Source organism: Marmota marmota, unplaced genomic scaffold (assembly GCF_001458135.2).
Source record: "Marmota marmota marmota unplaced genomic scaffold, marMar, whole genome shotgun sequence".
NCBI lineage: Eukaryota > Metazoa > Chordata > Mammalia > Rodentia > Sciuridae > Marmota > Marmota marmota.
In genome coordinates this window covers 35129622-35147299 of record NW_026000240.1, presented here as the reverse complement: position 1 = coordinate 35147299, position 17678 = coordinate 35129622, and the positions used below count along the sequence as shown (strand labels likewise).

The window sequence follows — 17678 nt, the reverse complement described above, 5'->3', positions numbered from 1 at the left end:
AATAAATAAATAGAAAAATAAAAAGGGCTAGGGAGGGCTAGGGTTGTAGCTTAGTGGTCGAGCACTTGCCTAGCATGTGTGAGGCCCTGGGTTCAATTCTTAGCACCACATATAAACAAATAAATAAATAAATAGAAGGTCTACTGACAACTAAAAAAAAAAACAGGGCTAGGGATGTAGCTCAGTGGTACCTGAGTTAAATTGTCCTGGGTTAAATCGTCCAGTACCCTCCCCCCAAAATACAACTTTTTATGTCTGCTTCCCTTCATTTAGCATAATTTTTTTAGGTTCATCCAAGTTGTACCCTATATCAGTATTTCATTTCTTTTCATGGCTGGATAATATTCCATTGCATCTGTATATCACATAATGTTTGTCCATTCATCTGTAGATGAACATTTGAGTAGTTTTCACCTCTTGGCCACTATAAATAATGCTGCTGTGATCATTCTTTGTTTTTATTATTACATCTGTATTTCAGCATTTGTTTCTAAAAGACAAGAACCCTAATTTTTTTTAAAATATTTTTTTGTTTTGGTTATAGTTGGTCATAATACCTTTATTTTATTTTATTTTTTTAAAGAGAGAGAGAGAGAAGAGAGAGAGAGAATTTTTTAATATTTATTTTTCAGTTTTTGGCAGACACAACATCTTTATTTCTTTATTTTTATGTGGTGCTGAGGATTGAACCCAGCGCCCCGCGCATACCAGGCGAGCACGTTACCGCTTGAGCCACATCCCCAGCCCCTTTATTTTATTTTTATGTGGTGCTGAGGATCAAACCCATTACCCCGCACGTGCTAAGTGAACACTCTACCGCTGAGCCACAACCCCAGCAAGAGCCCCAATTTTAAATATAAATACAATACAATGACCCACTCCACTTTCTACCCCTAGTCCCTCCAAATCAACAATTTCTTAGAATCACCAAATATCCAGTGAGATTCATTTTTCAATGTGATCATTTTTGAACAAGTACTTGTTTGAGTATTTTTTCAATTATTTTGAGTATATATTTAGGAACAACATTCCTAGGTCTTATGATAATTCTGTTAAACTTTTTGAGGGACACCAAACTATTTTCCACAGCAGCTATACCATTTTACATTCCCACTAATGTACACAAATTCCTATTTATCTCCATCATTGGCAACTAGCTATGTTTCTTTCCTTCTAAAAAAAATTATAATACTATAGAGTATAAACAGGTAGGTCATTGTGGTTTTCCTTCAATAGACATTTATTGGATGAGTCAGATGTATCAGGAACAGAAACCAGAGCCAGATTCTGAAATAAATTTCTGTCTTCAACATCTATTTTTAAATTTTAAAACATTAAAATAGGCCTGGGGCTGAGGTTGTGGCTCAGTAGTAAAGCGCTTGCCTAGCATGTGTGAGGCACTGGGTTCGATTCTCAGCACCACATAAAAATAAATAAAGGACCACCACCAACTAATAAAATATCTTTAAAAATAAAAAAAAGTAAAATAGGCCTGGTACAGTGGCACATGCCTGTCACTTCAGCATTTCTGGAAGCTGAAGTGGGAAGATTGCTAGTTTGAGGCCATACTTCATCTTGGTAACTTAGTGAAACCCAGTCTCTCTCTCTCTCTCTCTCTCTCTCTCTCTCTCTTTGGTCCTGACAAGGTCCTCTTTATTTTGAGACCTTGTCACAAAATAAAAAATATATAAAAAGGGCTGAGGAATTAGCTCCATGGTTGATTGCTTGCCTAGTATGTGTGAGACCCTAGGTTTGATCTCCAGTCTCTAAATACAAAAAAAGGTTGGGGATGTAGTTCAGTGGTTGAGTGACACTGAGTTCAATCCCCAGTTTTTTTTTAAAAAAAGTCCCTGGTAACCTGTTCCTCTCCTACCCCATTATATTAAGCCTTTTTCTGTTGCAATAAAAAAATACCTGAAGCTAGGTTCTTATAAAGAAATTTATTTAGCTCACAGTTCTTGCAGGTCTTAGAGTGTAGTACCAGCTTTTGTACAGCTCCAGTGACGCCTTCATGGGGGGGATGGCATCACCTTGGTGGGAGATTGTGAAGATTATACAGAAGACATCACATGGTATGGAAGCCAGGGAGATTCAGGGATCAGTCCTTGCTTTTTTTTTTTTTTTGGTGGTGCCGTGGATTGAACCCATGGCCTTATACATGCTAGGCAAGTGCTCTACCACTGAGTTACTTCCCAGCCAGTCTTGCTGATTCATTTTCTATGGAACTAACTGGGGTCCCCAAAAAACTACATTAATCCATTTGCAAAGCAACAACCCCAATGACCAAATCACGTTTCGTGTTAGTCAGTTTTCTGTCACTGTGACAAAATTCCTGACACAAACAACTTATAAGGAGAAAAGTTTTATTTTGGCTCATGGTTTCAGAGATTTCAGTCCATGGTTGCTCGGCCCTGTGGCTTTGGGCCTATAGTGAGGAGCAGGAGCATGTGGTGAAGGAGGCCTGCTCACCTCATCACAGCCAGGAAGCAAAGAGCGAGAACTTGGAAGTCTGAAGCAGGAAAATCTCATTTGAGGCTAACCTGGGTAACATGTGAAACCCTGTCACAAAATAAGAAAAAATATAAAAAGGGCTGAGGATTTAGCTCCATGGATGATTGCTTGCCTAGTATGTGTGAGGTTCTGGGTTTGATCCCCAGTTCAAGGTGGTAAAGAGAGAAGAGAGGCTAGGGTCCTGATAACTCCTTCAAGGGCATGCCCCCAAATGATCTAACTTCCTTCCACTAAGCTACACCTTTTAGAAGCTCCAATAGCACCATGGCGGGGTACTAAGCCTATAACATATGGGCCTTTGGGGGACATATTAGATCCAAATTATAGCCCCTCCTACTAGGCCCTACCTCTTAAAAGTTCCAACATCTCTTATCACCACCACACTGGGGACCAAGTTTCTAGTGCATGAATCTTTGGGGGACAAATCACATTCAAACTGCAATACTTATCCCTGGAAACCACCATTGTACTTTCCATATCTCTGAATTGACTACTCCAGGTGGCTCTCATAACTAAAACCATACAGTATTTATTCTTTTGTGTCTGGCTTATTTCACTTAGCATGTGTCTTCTGGTGTAGCTTGTATCAGAATTTCATTCCTTTTTATAGTTAAAGAGTATTTCATTGTATGTCTGTGCCACATTTTGTTTATCAATCCATGGACCCTTAGGTTCCTTCTATCTTTAGGCTATTATAAATAATGTTTATATGAACATTGGTATACAAATACCTGTTAAAATTCTTGCTTTCAATTCTTTTAGGTATATATCTATAAATGGAATTGCAGGATCATATGGTAATTCTGTTTAACTTTTGTTTTGTTGTGCTAGGGATTGAACACAAACCCTCACACAATAGGTAAGCACTCTATCACTGGGATACATCCACAATCCTTTTTATTTTTTAAATTTTGAAACACAGTCTTGTTAAGTAGCCCAGGCTGACCTCAAACTTATAATTCTTCTGCCTCAGCCTCTGGAGTAGTTGAGATTACAGGTATGTTCCACCATGCCCAGTTGTTTTTCTTCTTTATTATAATAGCTATTTTTTTAACATTTATTTTTTAGGTGTAGTTGGACACAATGCCTTTATTTTATTTACTTATTTTTATGTGGTGCTGAGGATCGAGGCCCAGGGCCTCGCACGTGCTGGGTGAGCGCTCTACCACTGAACCTGAGCCTGAGCCCCAGCCCCAGCCCCATATGATAATAGCTATTCCAGTGTAAAGTAGTATTTCATTGAGGTTCTGATTTGCATTTCTCTAATGACTGTATTGAATTTTTTCATGTGTTTATGGTTATTTGTATATCCATTTGTTGAAATCCTTGGACCATTGTTTTTGTTTTGGTACTAAGGATTGAACCCAGGGATTCTTTACCACTGAGCTACATCCCCAACCCTTTTTATTTTTTTATTTTGAGACAGAGCCTTGCTACATTGCTTAGAGCCTCATAAGTTACTGAGACTGGTCAAACTTGTAATCCTCCTGCCTCAACCCCCAAATTGCTGGGGTTACAGGAGTGCATCACTGCAACCAGCATTGGACCCTTTTCTTTTTGTGAGGGGTAACCAGGAATTGAACCTAGAGTCACTCAACTACCTCCTCAGCCCTTTCAATTTTTTATTTTGAGACAAAGTCTTGTTAAGTTACTGAGACTGGCTTTGAACTTGGAATCCTCTTGCCTCAGCTTCTCAGGCCACTGGGATTACAGTGCAACACCATGCCCGGCTAATAAAGTCCATTTTATCTTTTTTCTTTTGTTATGTGTGCTTTAATGTCATATTTAAGAAGTCATTGGCATGAAGCTTTACCCCTGTTTTATTATAAGAGTTGTGTGTAGTCTCAGTTTTTACATTTAGGTTTCTGATCCATTAAAATTTTTTTTTTTTTTTTTTTTTTTTTGACTGGGGATTGAACCCAGGGACACTCTACCACTGAGCTATGTCCCAGACTTTTTTTTTTATTTTTTGAGACAGGTTCTAACTAAGTTGCTGAGGTTGGCTTTGAACTTGAAATTCTCCTGCCTCCCACTCCTGAGCCCCTGGGATTACAGGTGTGTGCCACTACACTGGAGTCATTTTAATTTTTGAGCATAATGTAAAATAAGGATAAACTTCACCTTTTTTTTTTTTGGTACTGGGTATTGAACCACGTTCTCACTCTCTTTATTTTTTTGAGACAGGGTCTCACTAAGTTGCTAAGGCTGGCTTTGAACTTGGAATCCTCCTGCCACAGCCTCCCCAGCCATTGGGAACACAAGCTTCAACTTCATCTTTTGCATGTGACTCTAGTTTTCCCAGCATCACTTGTTGAAAAGACTGTCCTTTCCCATATTGAATGTTCTTGGCATTCTTGTTGAAAATCAATGGACTATACATGTGAGGTTTATTTCTGGGTTCTCTATTATATTCCCATGTCCTATATAAGTATACTTATGCCAGTACTACACTGTTTTGATTATTTTGGCTTTGGAGTAGATTTTCAACTTACATTTTGTTTTGTTATTTGGTGTTAGGGATTAAAACCAGGGCTTTGCAAGTACTAGGGAAGTATTCTACCATAAATTTAGCTTTCTGAATCCTCTTGGTTCTTATTTTTCTAGGTTGTTTTGGCCATTAAGAATCTTTGGTATTCCATAAGAATTTTAGTATGGACTTTTCTATTTCTTAAAAAAAAAACAAAAGGGGCTGGGGATGTGGCTCAAGTGGTAGCGCGCTCGCCTGGCATGCGTGCGGCCCGGGTTCGATCCTCAGCACCATATACAGACAAAGATGTTGTGTCTGCCAAATACTAAAAAATAAATATTAAAAAACAAAAACAAAAACAAAACTAGGCATGGTGGCACATACCTATAATTCTAGTGATTCCAGAGCTTGAGGCAGAGAGAGAGGACTACAAGTTCAAGAACAGTCTGGGTAATTTAGTGAGAACACATCTCAAAATAAAAAAATAAAAAGAGCAGCTGGGCATTGGTGGCACACATCTGTAATCCCAGAGGCTTGGAAGGCTGAGGCAGGAGGATTGCAAGTTTGAGGCAGCCTCAGCAAGAGAGAGAGAGAGAGAGAGTTTTTTTTAATATTTATTTTTTTAGTTTTCGGCGGACACAACATCTTTGTTTGTATGTGGTGCTGAGGATCGAACCCGGGCCACATGCATGCCAGGCGAGTGCGCTACCGCTTGAGCCACGTCCCCAGCCCAAATAATTTTTTTTTTAAATGGAAAAATTTTAAAACATTATTGGTTTTGATAGTGATTACATTCTGTCTATAGATCACTTTTTCTTATAATCATCTAAATATTAAGTGTGTGAGACCAACCTTGCACGTGACTGGGTCACACTCCCCGGCTGGGTGCTGAGGCGCTCAGTCACAGAAATGTGGCAGAGCTTTCCCCACCCTTTTTGGGTTCGAGGGTCGGTGTCTTGTGCATGGGTGTGTCTTGCTATAGCCCCATGGGTGAAGCTATGCTCACCTGTTCCTTTGTAATATAACCTCTTGCCCTGTTTAGGATAGAATCTTCCATGGAAGTGCGTGGTGTGTGTCCCCTTCTCTTACTGTGCCCTTGAGTGTGGCCTACCCAGATGTCAGTCAACCTGCTGACAGTGGACATCATGAAGATAGATTCAGCCCCTTGAAACCTGACCCTTTGCCTCATTTGACTAGCTTCTCCTCAATAAAAGGGGTCAGCATGCTCTCGCTCTCTCTCTTCCTGCGGACCCTTAAGGTCAGAGGAGTCGTCACAGCAACCCCAAACAAAAAGGTATTTGTCTCTAGTGTGGTTATTTTGCGCAGCCCAGTTAGCCCAGTTTAACTGGAGTGACCCCTGAGCTTTTTAGTTGTGAGAACAGAAACCCGGCAACTAAGTCTTCAGATTCATGCACATGTGATATCTTTCCAATTTTTTTTTCTCTTTAACTTTTTTCAGTAGTGTTTTGGAATTTTCAGTCTTTGTATACTGTATAAAAGTCACTTTTTTGGTTAAATTCATGACAAAATATTTCATTCTTTTTGATGCTAATGTAAATAGTTTCCTGAATTTCCTTTCAGATCTTTCATTAGTCTATAAAAATGCAACTGGATATTTTTATACCTTTATTTTACTTAGTTTTTTTAATGTGGTGATGGAGATCAAACTCAGTGCCTTATGCATGCTAGGCAAGCGCTCTACCATTAAGCCACAACCCCAGCCCAATGCAACAGAATTGTTAATTTTGTATACTGCAACTTTGCTAAATTCATTAACACTTACCTTTTTCTGTGACTTTCTTTAGGGTTTTTCTATATTTAAGATTATATCATATGCAAATAGATATAATATTACTATTGTTTCTCCAATTCAAATAGATTGGAAGATTGGATTTTTTTGGGGGGGGTACTGGGGATTGAATCCAAGAGCCCATTCAACTGAGCTACATCCCCAGCCCTTTTTATTTATTCATTTTTGTAGGGTCTTGCTAAGTTGTTTAGGACCTCGCTAAGTTGCTGAGGCTGCTTTAAATTTGCAATCCTTCTGCCACAGTCTCCTGAATTAGTTGGATTACAGGTGTGCATCACCATAGCTGGCTCCTTATTCTTGATTTCTTGATCTTAGGGAAAAGGTTTCAGTTTTTTAGCATCACATATCATGTTAGTTATGGGTTTTTCCAATTTGACTTTTCCAAATTCAGAATTCCTCTTCCAATTCTTACCATATATATTTTTTTTAACCATGAAATGGTGTTGAATTTGTTAAATGACTTTCTGTGTCAGTTGAGATGATTCTATTTTTCCTTTATTTTACTAATGACACTTTTTTTCTTATGTTGAAACACCTTTGAATTCTGATAGAATCCTCTTGGTCTTGGTGTAAAATCTTCATGTGCTACTGGATTTAGTTGCTAATATTTTGTTGAGGATTTCTGTATTCATATTTTGAAGGCATATTGGCTTATGGTTTTCTGATCTTGCTGTTGGGGCAATGTTGGCCTCATAAAATCAGTTTAGAAGTGTTTTCTTGAATTTTTTGGAAGCGTTTGAACAGAATGATATTCTTTTTAAAATGTATGATAGAATGAAGCTATGTAGTCCTGGACTTTCTTTTTTGGGAGACTTGATTACTGATTCAATACACTTACTAGTTAAACTTCTATTCAGATTTATTCATTTGTAATTGTAATATAGCTATTACAATTGCTTAAATCCAAAACATTGACAACACCAAATGCTGAACTCTCATTCAATGCTAGTTATTTTATTTTGGAGGGTACCAGGGATTGAATTCAGGGGCACTTGACCACTGAGCCACATCCTCAGCCCTATTTTGTATTTTATTTAGAGACAGAGTCTCACTGAGTTTAGCACCTTGCCATTGCTGAGGATGGTTCTGAATTTGCAATCCTCCTGCCTCAGACTTCTGAGCTGCTGGGATTACAGGCGTGTGCTCCCATGCCCAACCAGATTTTTTAAAAAAATATTTTGTTGTAGATGGACACAATACCTTTATTTATTTATTTTTATGTGGTGATGAGGATCGAACCCAGTACCTCCCACATGCCAGGCAAGTGCTCTACCACTGAGCTATAGCTCCAACCCAAGATCTTTCTTTTAATTTAAGGCTTTATAGCTATAATTTTCTAAGTACATCTTTTATTGCATGCTACAAATTTTGGTGTATTATTTTTATTCATCTGAAGGTATTCTATAATTTCTTCTTTGACCCATTGATTGTTTAAGGTTGTGTTGTTTGAAAGTCATGCCAAGAAAAATGAAGGACTATGAAGTTCCAGTAATCCATCCCTCTCTTGAAAGTTGAGCATAATGGTATTACTTTTAAGTTCAAATTCCCATTGTTTGCTGCAGTATATAAGAAAGCAACCACCTTTTGTGACTCTAATGTATTTTTCACTTCAGGTATTTTATTTTACCCTTTTGTCAAGGATAGTTTTGGTTAAACTTTTTTTTTTTCCTGTGAATGGATTGTACATTCCTGTTTCATCATATACTTTATAACTTTTTGTTGTTGTTGTTAAGAACTGGATATTCTGAGTATTATACTGTGTTAACTCTGGAAATTATATTTTTCTTTCCCCTCAGATTGCTAAATGTTTCTTGTTAAGGGCTAGAGCCATCTGTGACTTCTACAAACTATTAAAATATATATATATATATATATATATATATATATTTTTTTAATTGTCAATAGACCTTTATTTATTTATTTATATGTGGTGCTGAGAATCAAACCCAGTGCCTCACACATGCCAAGGCAAGAGCTCCACCGCTGAGCTACAAACCAGCCCCTACAAACTATTTTTGTTCTTCTTCTTGTGTGTGGTCACTGAAGTTCATGATATCACTGCAGTCAACTAGTGACCTAACAAAGACTTACTGACAAAAAAAAAAAAAAAAAGGAACTGGCAAAATTCTGAGATATGGAGGGCAGGGGCAGACAGGAAAACTAAGATAACATCTCAGGGTACTACCAGGCCCACCAAAGTGCACAACCCAAATTTTTAAAAAAGATAAGGTCTCCCCTGCCTGCCTAGCATCAGCCAGTTGCTTTAGGAACTGGGACTGCTATCCCACAACCATGGTAGAGCTGAGGAATGGAGATGGTAGCTGCTTGACTCACACTCTTACAAAGAATAGCATTCTGTCACTTCACCCAGTACCCCCTGTTGTTAAATGTTTGATCAGAGTCTAGAGTTCTGGGATAGTTGGATACAATTACTGCTTTTTTCCAGCTCAATGGTTGCTTTCATCAAAGGACTGACCCCTAGAGCTTCTGACTCCACTGCTATATATGATTGCATTCCATAGTGTTTGGATTACTAGAGCTTTATAGTATTTTTTTTTTCTTCTAGTACTGGGGATTGACCCCAAGGGCATTCTAACACTGAGCTACATCTGGCCCTTTTAAAAATCTTTTGTTTTGAGACACAATCTTGCTAAATTGTTGAGGCTAGCCTCACAATTTGTGATCCTCCTACCTTAGCCTCAAATAGCTGGGATTACAGGTGTGTGACTGCCATGTGTGGATGTAGTAAGTTTATTAATTTGGGAAGACGCTTTTTTTTAAAAAATCCTCTTGGCTATTTAGGACCTCTTTTAATTCATATGAATTTGAAGATCAGCTTTTCCATTTCTGTAAAACAAAGCCATTGAAATTTTGATAAGAATTATATTGAGGACTGGGGATGTGGCTCAAGTGGTAGTGCGCTCGCCTGGCATGCGTGCGGCCCGGGTTCAATCCTCAGCACCACATACAAACAAAAATGTTGTGTCCGCCGAAAGCTAAAAAAAATAAATATTAAAATTCTCTCTCTTTGAAAAAAAAAAAAGAATTATATTGAATATGTAGATTGCTTTGGGGGAGTATTGCCACCTTAACAATACTGCTAACTAACTCACAAATACAGATGTCTTTTTGTGTGTTTAGGTCTTTCACAAGTCTTTTTTTGGCGGGGAGGGAGGTAACCATTACGCCTATTTTTCATCATCCCAAATAGAAACTCTGATCATTAAGCAGTATTTCCCTAGTTTCCCTTCCTTTTAGCTCCTGGCAGCCTCTATTTTATTTCTGTCTCTATAAACTTACCTATTCTAACTACTTCATATAAGTGGAATCATACAGTAGTTGTTTTTTTTTTTTAAATTTTTTTCTTTACTTCTGGTTGGACACAATTCTTTTTTTTTTTTTGAGCGAGAGAAAGAGAGAATTTTTTAATATTTATTTAGTTTTAGTTTTTCGGCGGACACAGCATCTTTGTTTATATGTGGTGCTGAGGATCGAACCCGGGCCGCACACATGCCAGGCGAGCGCGCTACCGCTTGAGCCACATCCCCAGCCCAAACACACAATTCTTTTTTTATTTATTGTTATGTGGTGCTGAGGATCGAACCCAGGGCTTTGCACATGCTAGGCGAGTGCTGTACCGCGAGCCACAATCCCAGCTCCAAGTAGTTGTTCTTTTTTATCTGACTTATTTCATTTAGTTGTTATAAATACTTAATCTAGCCAGGTGCAGTGGTGTACTCTTATAATCCCAGTGGCACAGGAGACTGAGGCAGGATGATCACAAGTTCAGAGCCAGCCTCAGCAATTTAGCAAGGCCCTAAGCAACTTAGAAAGACCCTATCTCAAAAAGAGAGGTGGGGGGGGGTGGCGGCATGCTGGGAATGTGGCTTAGTGATTAAGCCCCCGTGGGTTCAATCCCTAGTACCAAAACATATATACACACACTTATTTATTCTATTTCCTGACTCATCAGATCCCCAACAGTTGGCACTGTTATCCCAACCTTATAGATTAAGCTGAGCACAGAAGGCTAGTTAATTCTAAGATCACTCAGTAGGTAAAAAGGGTGCTAGTAGCCAGGCTCTACTCTTTTCAACAAGATGCTGCACTTCCCCTCCCTAAAACTCCTGGCTCATGTCAGTCCCAGACATGTCCAACACCCAAAATCAAGGGCATCACATCCCTCCCTAAAGCCTCATGCTCCTTCAGATTTGGTGTCAAGCTGCTGAAGTAATAGTGGGAGAAGGAAGTTTAGGGGGCCTCACCCAGAACAGGGCCTCAGCCAGGCTAGGGCCACTATAGAAAATGCCCTTGGGGGCTGGGGCTGAGACTCAGCCGTAAAGCGCTCGCCTAGCATGTGCGAGGCACTGGGTTCCATCCTCAGCACCACATAAAAACAAATAAATAAAACACTGTTTCTAACTACAACTAAAAAAATGTATACATACATATATATATATATATATATATAAAAGAAAGAAAGAAAGAAAGAAATGTCCTCGAATGCCAGGCACAGTGGCGCATGCCTGTAATTCCAGTGGCATCAGAGGCAGGAGGATTGTGAGTTCAAAGCCAGCCTCAGCAAAAACAAGGTATTAAGCAACTTAATGAGACCCTGTCTCTCAATAAAATACAAAATAGGGCTGGGGACGTGGTTCAGTGGTTGAGTGCCCCTCAATTCAATTCCCAGTACAAAAAAAAAAAAAAAAAAAAAGTCCTTGAATGACCCAAAGGTTAGCAATTTGGTCACCAGTTATTTGTTGTGCTTGTTTTGAGTTCCCTTTAGGGACAGATCTTGGTTTACCCATTCATGTTCTTGCTTATGGCCTTTGGGCTTTTCCCAAGTTACAGAATGTGGACAAAGCTGCAGTGATCTCATTTTGCTAGTCTCTCTGTGCCCTTTAGAAGGCACATGCCCAGGAATGAAATGGCTGGGTCGGTGGCTAAAAGATGTTCCTGCTTTAGAAAACTATGCCAGTTTTTCCAGGTGTAAATTTATATTCCGAGAGCCAGAAAAAAATTATTTTTTATTTTACATGGAAATCTTTCCCTGTCCTCCCCACTCCATCATTCCCCATTCCCTACCCCCCACCATGCTTGGACCAGGCCATGCCTGGATCAGGCCATGCCCGGATCAGGCCATGCCCAGCAGTGAGGGAGGCAGGCAGAAGCTCAGACTCAGGCTGAGAAAATCTCAAGCACTTTTATGCTTACAGTCAACAAGTGATCCTGGTTTCCAGGACCAGAAAGAACCTGGCCACATTAGATTGTGGCAACAAGAGGCTGCAACCAGGAGCAGGCACTTGCTGATGGAAACGGTAAGCTGGTAGTGTCAGCTCTATGTGACAGAACAGGGCAAGGTGGACAAAGGAAGTGCACAATCTCTGTCACTCTACCATTCATCTGCTTTCTGCCCAGGGCTCGTCCTGGAAGAGGGGCCATCCTTCTAAACACTGCTGGCCAATCTTCTAGTTGAAGGCATGTCTGGCCACTGCTCAGATTCACTGTTCTCATTGCCACAGGAAGGTATCCAACTTGGCCTGGGAGGAAGGGTTTATAGTCCTCACCCTCACTCTCTGCTTAGCCTTCGTCTTGGGCTTAACAGGCAGTGGGCGAATCATGGCTGTGTTAGTCTGGAGGAGATGTCAAGGAAGAGGCCTGGAAAAGGGACTGGAATGCAGGGCAGGAAAAGCTCAGATCTGATGGCAGGCAGTCCTGCTACACTGAGCAAGGCTCAGCTTTGTACACCTGAAGTGACAGACACTGGTAGTCTGGGGGTACAGGTGAGACATAGTATGAGCTCTATAGCTTAGCATAGCCCATTGCTACAGAACAAGGATACAGGCTGTATGAATTTTGTCCGGCCTCCAAGGCCATCAAAACCTGTTCTTACCTAGGGCAGAAAGAAGAGATTTATTCTATTAGGATAGGCTAATGGGCTAAGAGGCTGGCTAAACCTTGCCCCAACCCTAAGACAACTGGTACCAACCACTTCAATCTTACCACATCTGTGCTGCGACAGGACTCTGCTATGGCCCTCTTTGGCTGTTTCTGGCCCAGAACAGCATTCCGGATAAAGACAGGGAAGGCACCAGCCAGGTCCTCATCTGGCTCTCTTGCACAGTGCTGGCCACCCAAAGAGAGCTGGGACTTCTGCAGGGGAAACCCCAGAGCCAGATTTAAAGAGCCAGATGGCAGCAAAGGAGGGAGGGTAGTGGTGGTAGATAAGATTGAGATCCTCTGACACCTCAACAGGAGGCAGAGAGGATAATGAGTCGGGTCCCAATGATGACTCTGAAGTGTCTCAGTGCTAGGCCAGGAGAGAAAGCTCTGATAAGTCCAGCTTGTATACCCATCCCTGGTAAGGGCTGGATAGTGAATCCCATATTTCGTTTGGGAAGCCCTTACCTGCTTGGGACCTCTGGGCATCTTCTTGAGAATGTCCTGAACAGGAGAGCTACAAGAGTGAGACATGAAGGCAGGGGGCAGGTTAGCAAAACATGAGGACCAAGCTCAGCATATGCCCCTAAAAGAAGTTACCATGTAGCACAGCTGCTGTTAGGCTGTGTTCTGGGTGAGGTACCTCAGTGGTCTCCACCCCAAATGCAGGTCTATGAACAACTGAACAGACAAAAGAGGCAGAGTCAAGGTAGATTGGTCCTGTCCCAATATTGTGAATTCATTCCAATGTTTCCCAAGTCCTTGGGCACCTCACCATATTCCAAGCTCTACATAAAGCTGTGGAGCCCAACGAATTCACCACTCACAGGAGGAAGTCTAGTCATGCCCTTATATAGGCAGAAAGCTTATAATCAGGCCTATTCCTATCTTCCCAGAGATGGGGGCATTACTTCCATGAGACCCTTCACAAGTTAGCCTTTCAGAAAAATCTTCAGTAAGATAGCCCATGAAGTTCTTTCAGAAGAGATTCCCTAAAGAATCTGTGCAGAAAGAGTCTGGGGCAGAATAGAACATGGCTTCACACAGCTCTTCATGCCTGCCCCTCTAGACTACTCTCTTGGGGCATGGGGTCCTGGACCCCATAGTTTAAGATGGTCTCATCTCAAGCCTTAAATGCACACAATGGAAGAGGAAGTTGAGAATCTTTTGCTCAAGAGTCTGGTAGGCAGGCATTGGGAGGTATTGGGAGCACTCACCCCAACTCCACCAGTCCAGACCTGCCTTTCTGGGACCCCTGCATCCTCTCTAATTCATATTCCAATACTTTACCTTGAAGGATGATGATAAGGATTAACAAGATGAGCAAGAAAAGGGCTTTGCACAGTGAGTGCTCAGGCCAGGGAAGAAAAGGTGGCTGGAACCAAAGCCATAGCAAAGCCTAGGTAGCCCCACTGTGCCATCAGCCATTCGGAGCTATCAGGGCAAGATCTGAAGAGATGTCTCAGTTCTTTCTCCAAGTCATGTACACTGCCAGGGACTACCACTCACTGTGCCTTCTCAAGGCATAGCCTTTTGGAGTGGCCATGCTGGGAGTTGGAGGGCTGGGTTTGGGGGGTATCCACATTGAAGGAAGCATCGAGGTCAACATCATCACCGAATGATGGCCGGCGGAGCTTCAGGTTCAGCATCTCCACAGGAGCTGGGCTGAAAGCAGAGATAATCTAGTTACTTGGGACCGCAGTAGCAGCCCAGAGGACCACAGCCCCTTAAGCATCAGACAATTCAAATCCAAAGGCCTGGAACCCACTCCTGACTCAGGATCACCCCCAAGGAAGCCCTAAACTCTACAGAACAAACAACTTGGCTCAGTCCTTCACATAGCCTTGGGACTGGTGAAGGTATGGAAGACAGAAGCAGGCAAAACCCAAATGAATAAACAACAGTCCATTGCCCTTTTACTATGTAGCTTCAGAATGCAGTGCAAGCAGCCAGTCAGAGACATCATCACTGACTGATGTAGAGGGCAATGCTTCCCAGTTCCCGATGATGTTGCTATTTATCATAGCAAATGGTACCCTAGGGGGCTGGCACTTCCAGACCTTAAATATTATGCAGGCATGAAAGTACTTCTAGAAAGTACTTTTAATAAATGGGAAAACAGGGGCTGGGGATGTGGCTCAAGCGGTAGCGTGCTCGCCTGGCATGCGTGCGGCCAGGGGTTCGATCCTCAGCACCACATACAAACAAAGATGTTGTGTCCGCCGAAAAATGAAAAATAAATATTAAAATTCTCTCTCTCTCTCTTTAAAAAAAAAAATAAATGGGAAAACATATAAGTTTAAAAAGCAATACCAAATTCTATGTTTAGTGCAATGCAATCACATGATTTGGCACACATATCCACCCTACCACCACCTTGAACAGAAAAAAGATGGGAAGGAAATGTACCACAAATCAACAGTAACTGCCTCTGTGATAACTTCATATTTTCTGTTTTTTTTATTCTTTTTTTAAAAATTGATTTTATTTTTTTAAATACACAACAGTGGAATGCATTACAATTTGAATTTTCAATTTATATAACTTTACCTTTATAATTGGTGTGGTGGTAGTGGGATTTCTCTTAGAAAACTACAGCCAACATATTTTCCTAGCCCATCCAGATCTGGCAGGGCTCTCCAGCTCCTATAATCTGAGGAGAACCCTGGGGAATGGCAAGGGCAACTCTAAGAATTCAAGAACTGTTCAGAGCTGTACCACAGTCCCAATTCCACTGGGTGTGCAGATCAGACGAAAGGGAGCTACTTCCACAGATGTGAATGGGGAAGCAATCTAAGAAGCCAGGACAAACTTCCTTTCCCTGGCCAGCCTTCTGGAAGCTCTACTCTCCTGTTTGCATGCAAGTGGAAATGAAGGTGGCACAAACCCACCTGAAACCAACTCCACACTAGTTGCTTTATTTCCCTCTCCAGGAACCACAGAATAAAGCAACAGCCAGGACCATTCATGCCCACTATGCAGTAGCTGTTGTTCTGCTACTATTTACTAACCTAGTAAGGGTTAGGAAAGGTGAACTCAAGAGGCAGATCTAGTCTGGTGAGGTGCAGATTTTGCTCTCTAGGTGGATCAAAACTCTCTAGGTGGATCTAGGTGGATCAAGATCTTATTGTCATCCCCCCAGGATGCTCACTGGTGCTCAAGGCACATGTTCAGCCTAGTCTTAAGCTAAGCCAGTTTTCTTCACTTGCACCTCCTGGCCATCCATTGCACTGAACACAAGACTCAGGAGGTTCCTGGTGTCTCCTCTACACGCATATCTGGCTCATAGGGACACAGTGCTTGTTCTTTCTGCCAGGGGTCTACTTTCTTTCCTTCCCATCTTCTGTCTTATGAGGAAAAATCTGGGGCTCAGTAGCCCCTCCTTTACTAGCTGAGGCCCTGGTATGAGGCCCTCCTGGGTGATACCATCACTCACTGGGACATTCACCCATGGCCAACTTATACAGCTTCATGCCACAGAACTTAAGAAATAAGTAGGATACTTGCAGCCCCTTTTCCAAACCATAGCCAAGGCCGTGGGAAGATCCATTACCTGTGTGGTACAGGGTCAGTTAATATCTCCTCCATAAACTCATGGCTCCTGATAGTCCTACACTATATGAAAGCCTCCCTAGCTCTCTCTAGCCTAGAGGTCAGGAGCCTTTTAGGCCCATGAGAGATCTTCTTAACATCCTCTCTGTAGTTGGAGAGGTAGCTACCTCCTAAGGACATCCTAAAATGACAGGAGCAAAGGATAGCCCTACTACAACAAATGGAATGGGCAACCATCATCAGCACCTAGAGACTTCCATAAAATTCTGGGAGACTGTGCATGGTCAAGAGGATAGGAGAATGACATAACAGCCAGAATTCACAAGGAGGGGGCTATGAAGCATTAAGCAGGCCTGAAAACTGGGGCATTAGTAGAAGGTGTAAGCTTGGTCCCACTGGCAGAACACTAGGCAGCCAGGCAGCTAACTTGAGTCAATAAATGCTTTCCCAAAGACCCCAAACAAACATCCATGAACATCCATGCACGGTAACCTAGGTCAGTCAATACTGACCTAACAGTAAAGCCTTGTGCATCTTGGATTCAGCTAAGACTCACCATGATGCTGGCTCATGGCATACTCCACCCACCTCCAAACTCCCACCTAGGCTGGGCTCTCAGGAATTCTTTCTATTACTTCCTAATTAGAGGGCCAGAGGCAGCCAAGGACTACTGAGCATAGGAGGAAAGCCCAAAAGAAAGGGCATGATGTACAAACACTGACTCTGAGATAAACAGCAAATGTGAAAATATAAAACAAAAATAGCACATATTACAAAAGATGTACTCAGCAAGAAAGAATGCTTGCAAATTTAAAATAGAATTATCTATTCAACCTAAAAAAGGAAGGAGATTCTGATACATGCTACAGTAGGATGAACCCTGAAGACATGTTGAGTGAAATAAGCCAGCCACAAAAGGATATTACATGATTCCACTTATGTGAGGTTGAATTGATAGAGTAAAATGGCAGTTGCAGAAGCTGATAGAGACAATGGGGAATTTGTTTAATGAGTACAATATATCAATTTGGGAAGTTGAAAAAGTTCTGGAGATAGATGGTAGTAATGGTTGTATAGCAATGGTGAATGTACTTAATGCCACAGAATCACACTTAATAATAGTTTACAGGTAAATTTTATATTATGTATACTTTATAATAAAAATATTGGTAAAGTATTGAACATGGTGGTACACCCCTTAATCCCAGTTACTTGGGGGACAAAGGCAGAAAGACTACAACTTTGAGGCCAGTAACTTAGCAAGACCCTTTTTCAAAATAAAAATAATAAAAAAAAAAAAGGACTGAAGAGTATAGCTTAATGCTATAGTGCACTAACTTTAATCCCTACTACCACTAAAACAAACAAACATACCAAAAAAAAAAAAAAAAAAAAAAA

General features: G+C 41.2%; 1 protein-coding gene across 1 annotated transcript in view; it reads right to left on the bottom strand.

Annotated features, from left to right (window-relative positions):
- Window positions 1–11796: 11796 nt before the first annotated feature.
- The window catches only part of LOC107143468 (TRAF interacting protein), a 30311-nt gene continuing 24429 nt past the window's right edge, over window positions 11797–17678 (bottom strand). The window contains exons 11-15 of the mRNA XM_015487174.2: window positions 14238–14393; window positions 13197–13245; window positions 12792–12941; window positions 12631–12681; window positions 11797–12421 (exon numbers count right to left, since the gene is read on the bottom strand). Of these exons, the coding sequence (XP_015342660.1) occupies window positions 12299–12421; window positions 12631–12681; window positions 12792–12941; window positions 13197–13245; window positions 14238–14393 (529 nt within the window). The 3' untranslated portion in view covers window positions 11797–12298. The remainder of the gene's footprint in view (window positions 12422–12630; window positions 12682–12791; window positions 12942–13196; window positions 13246–14237; window positions 14394–17678) is intronic.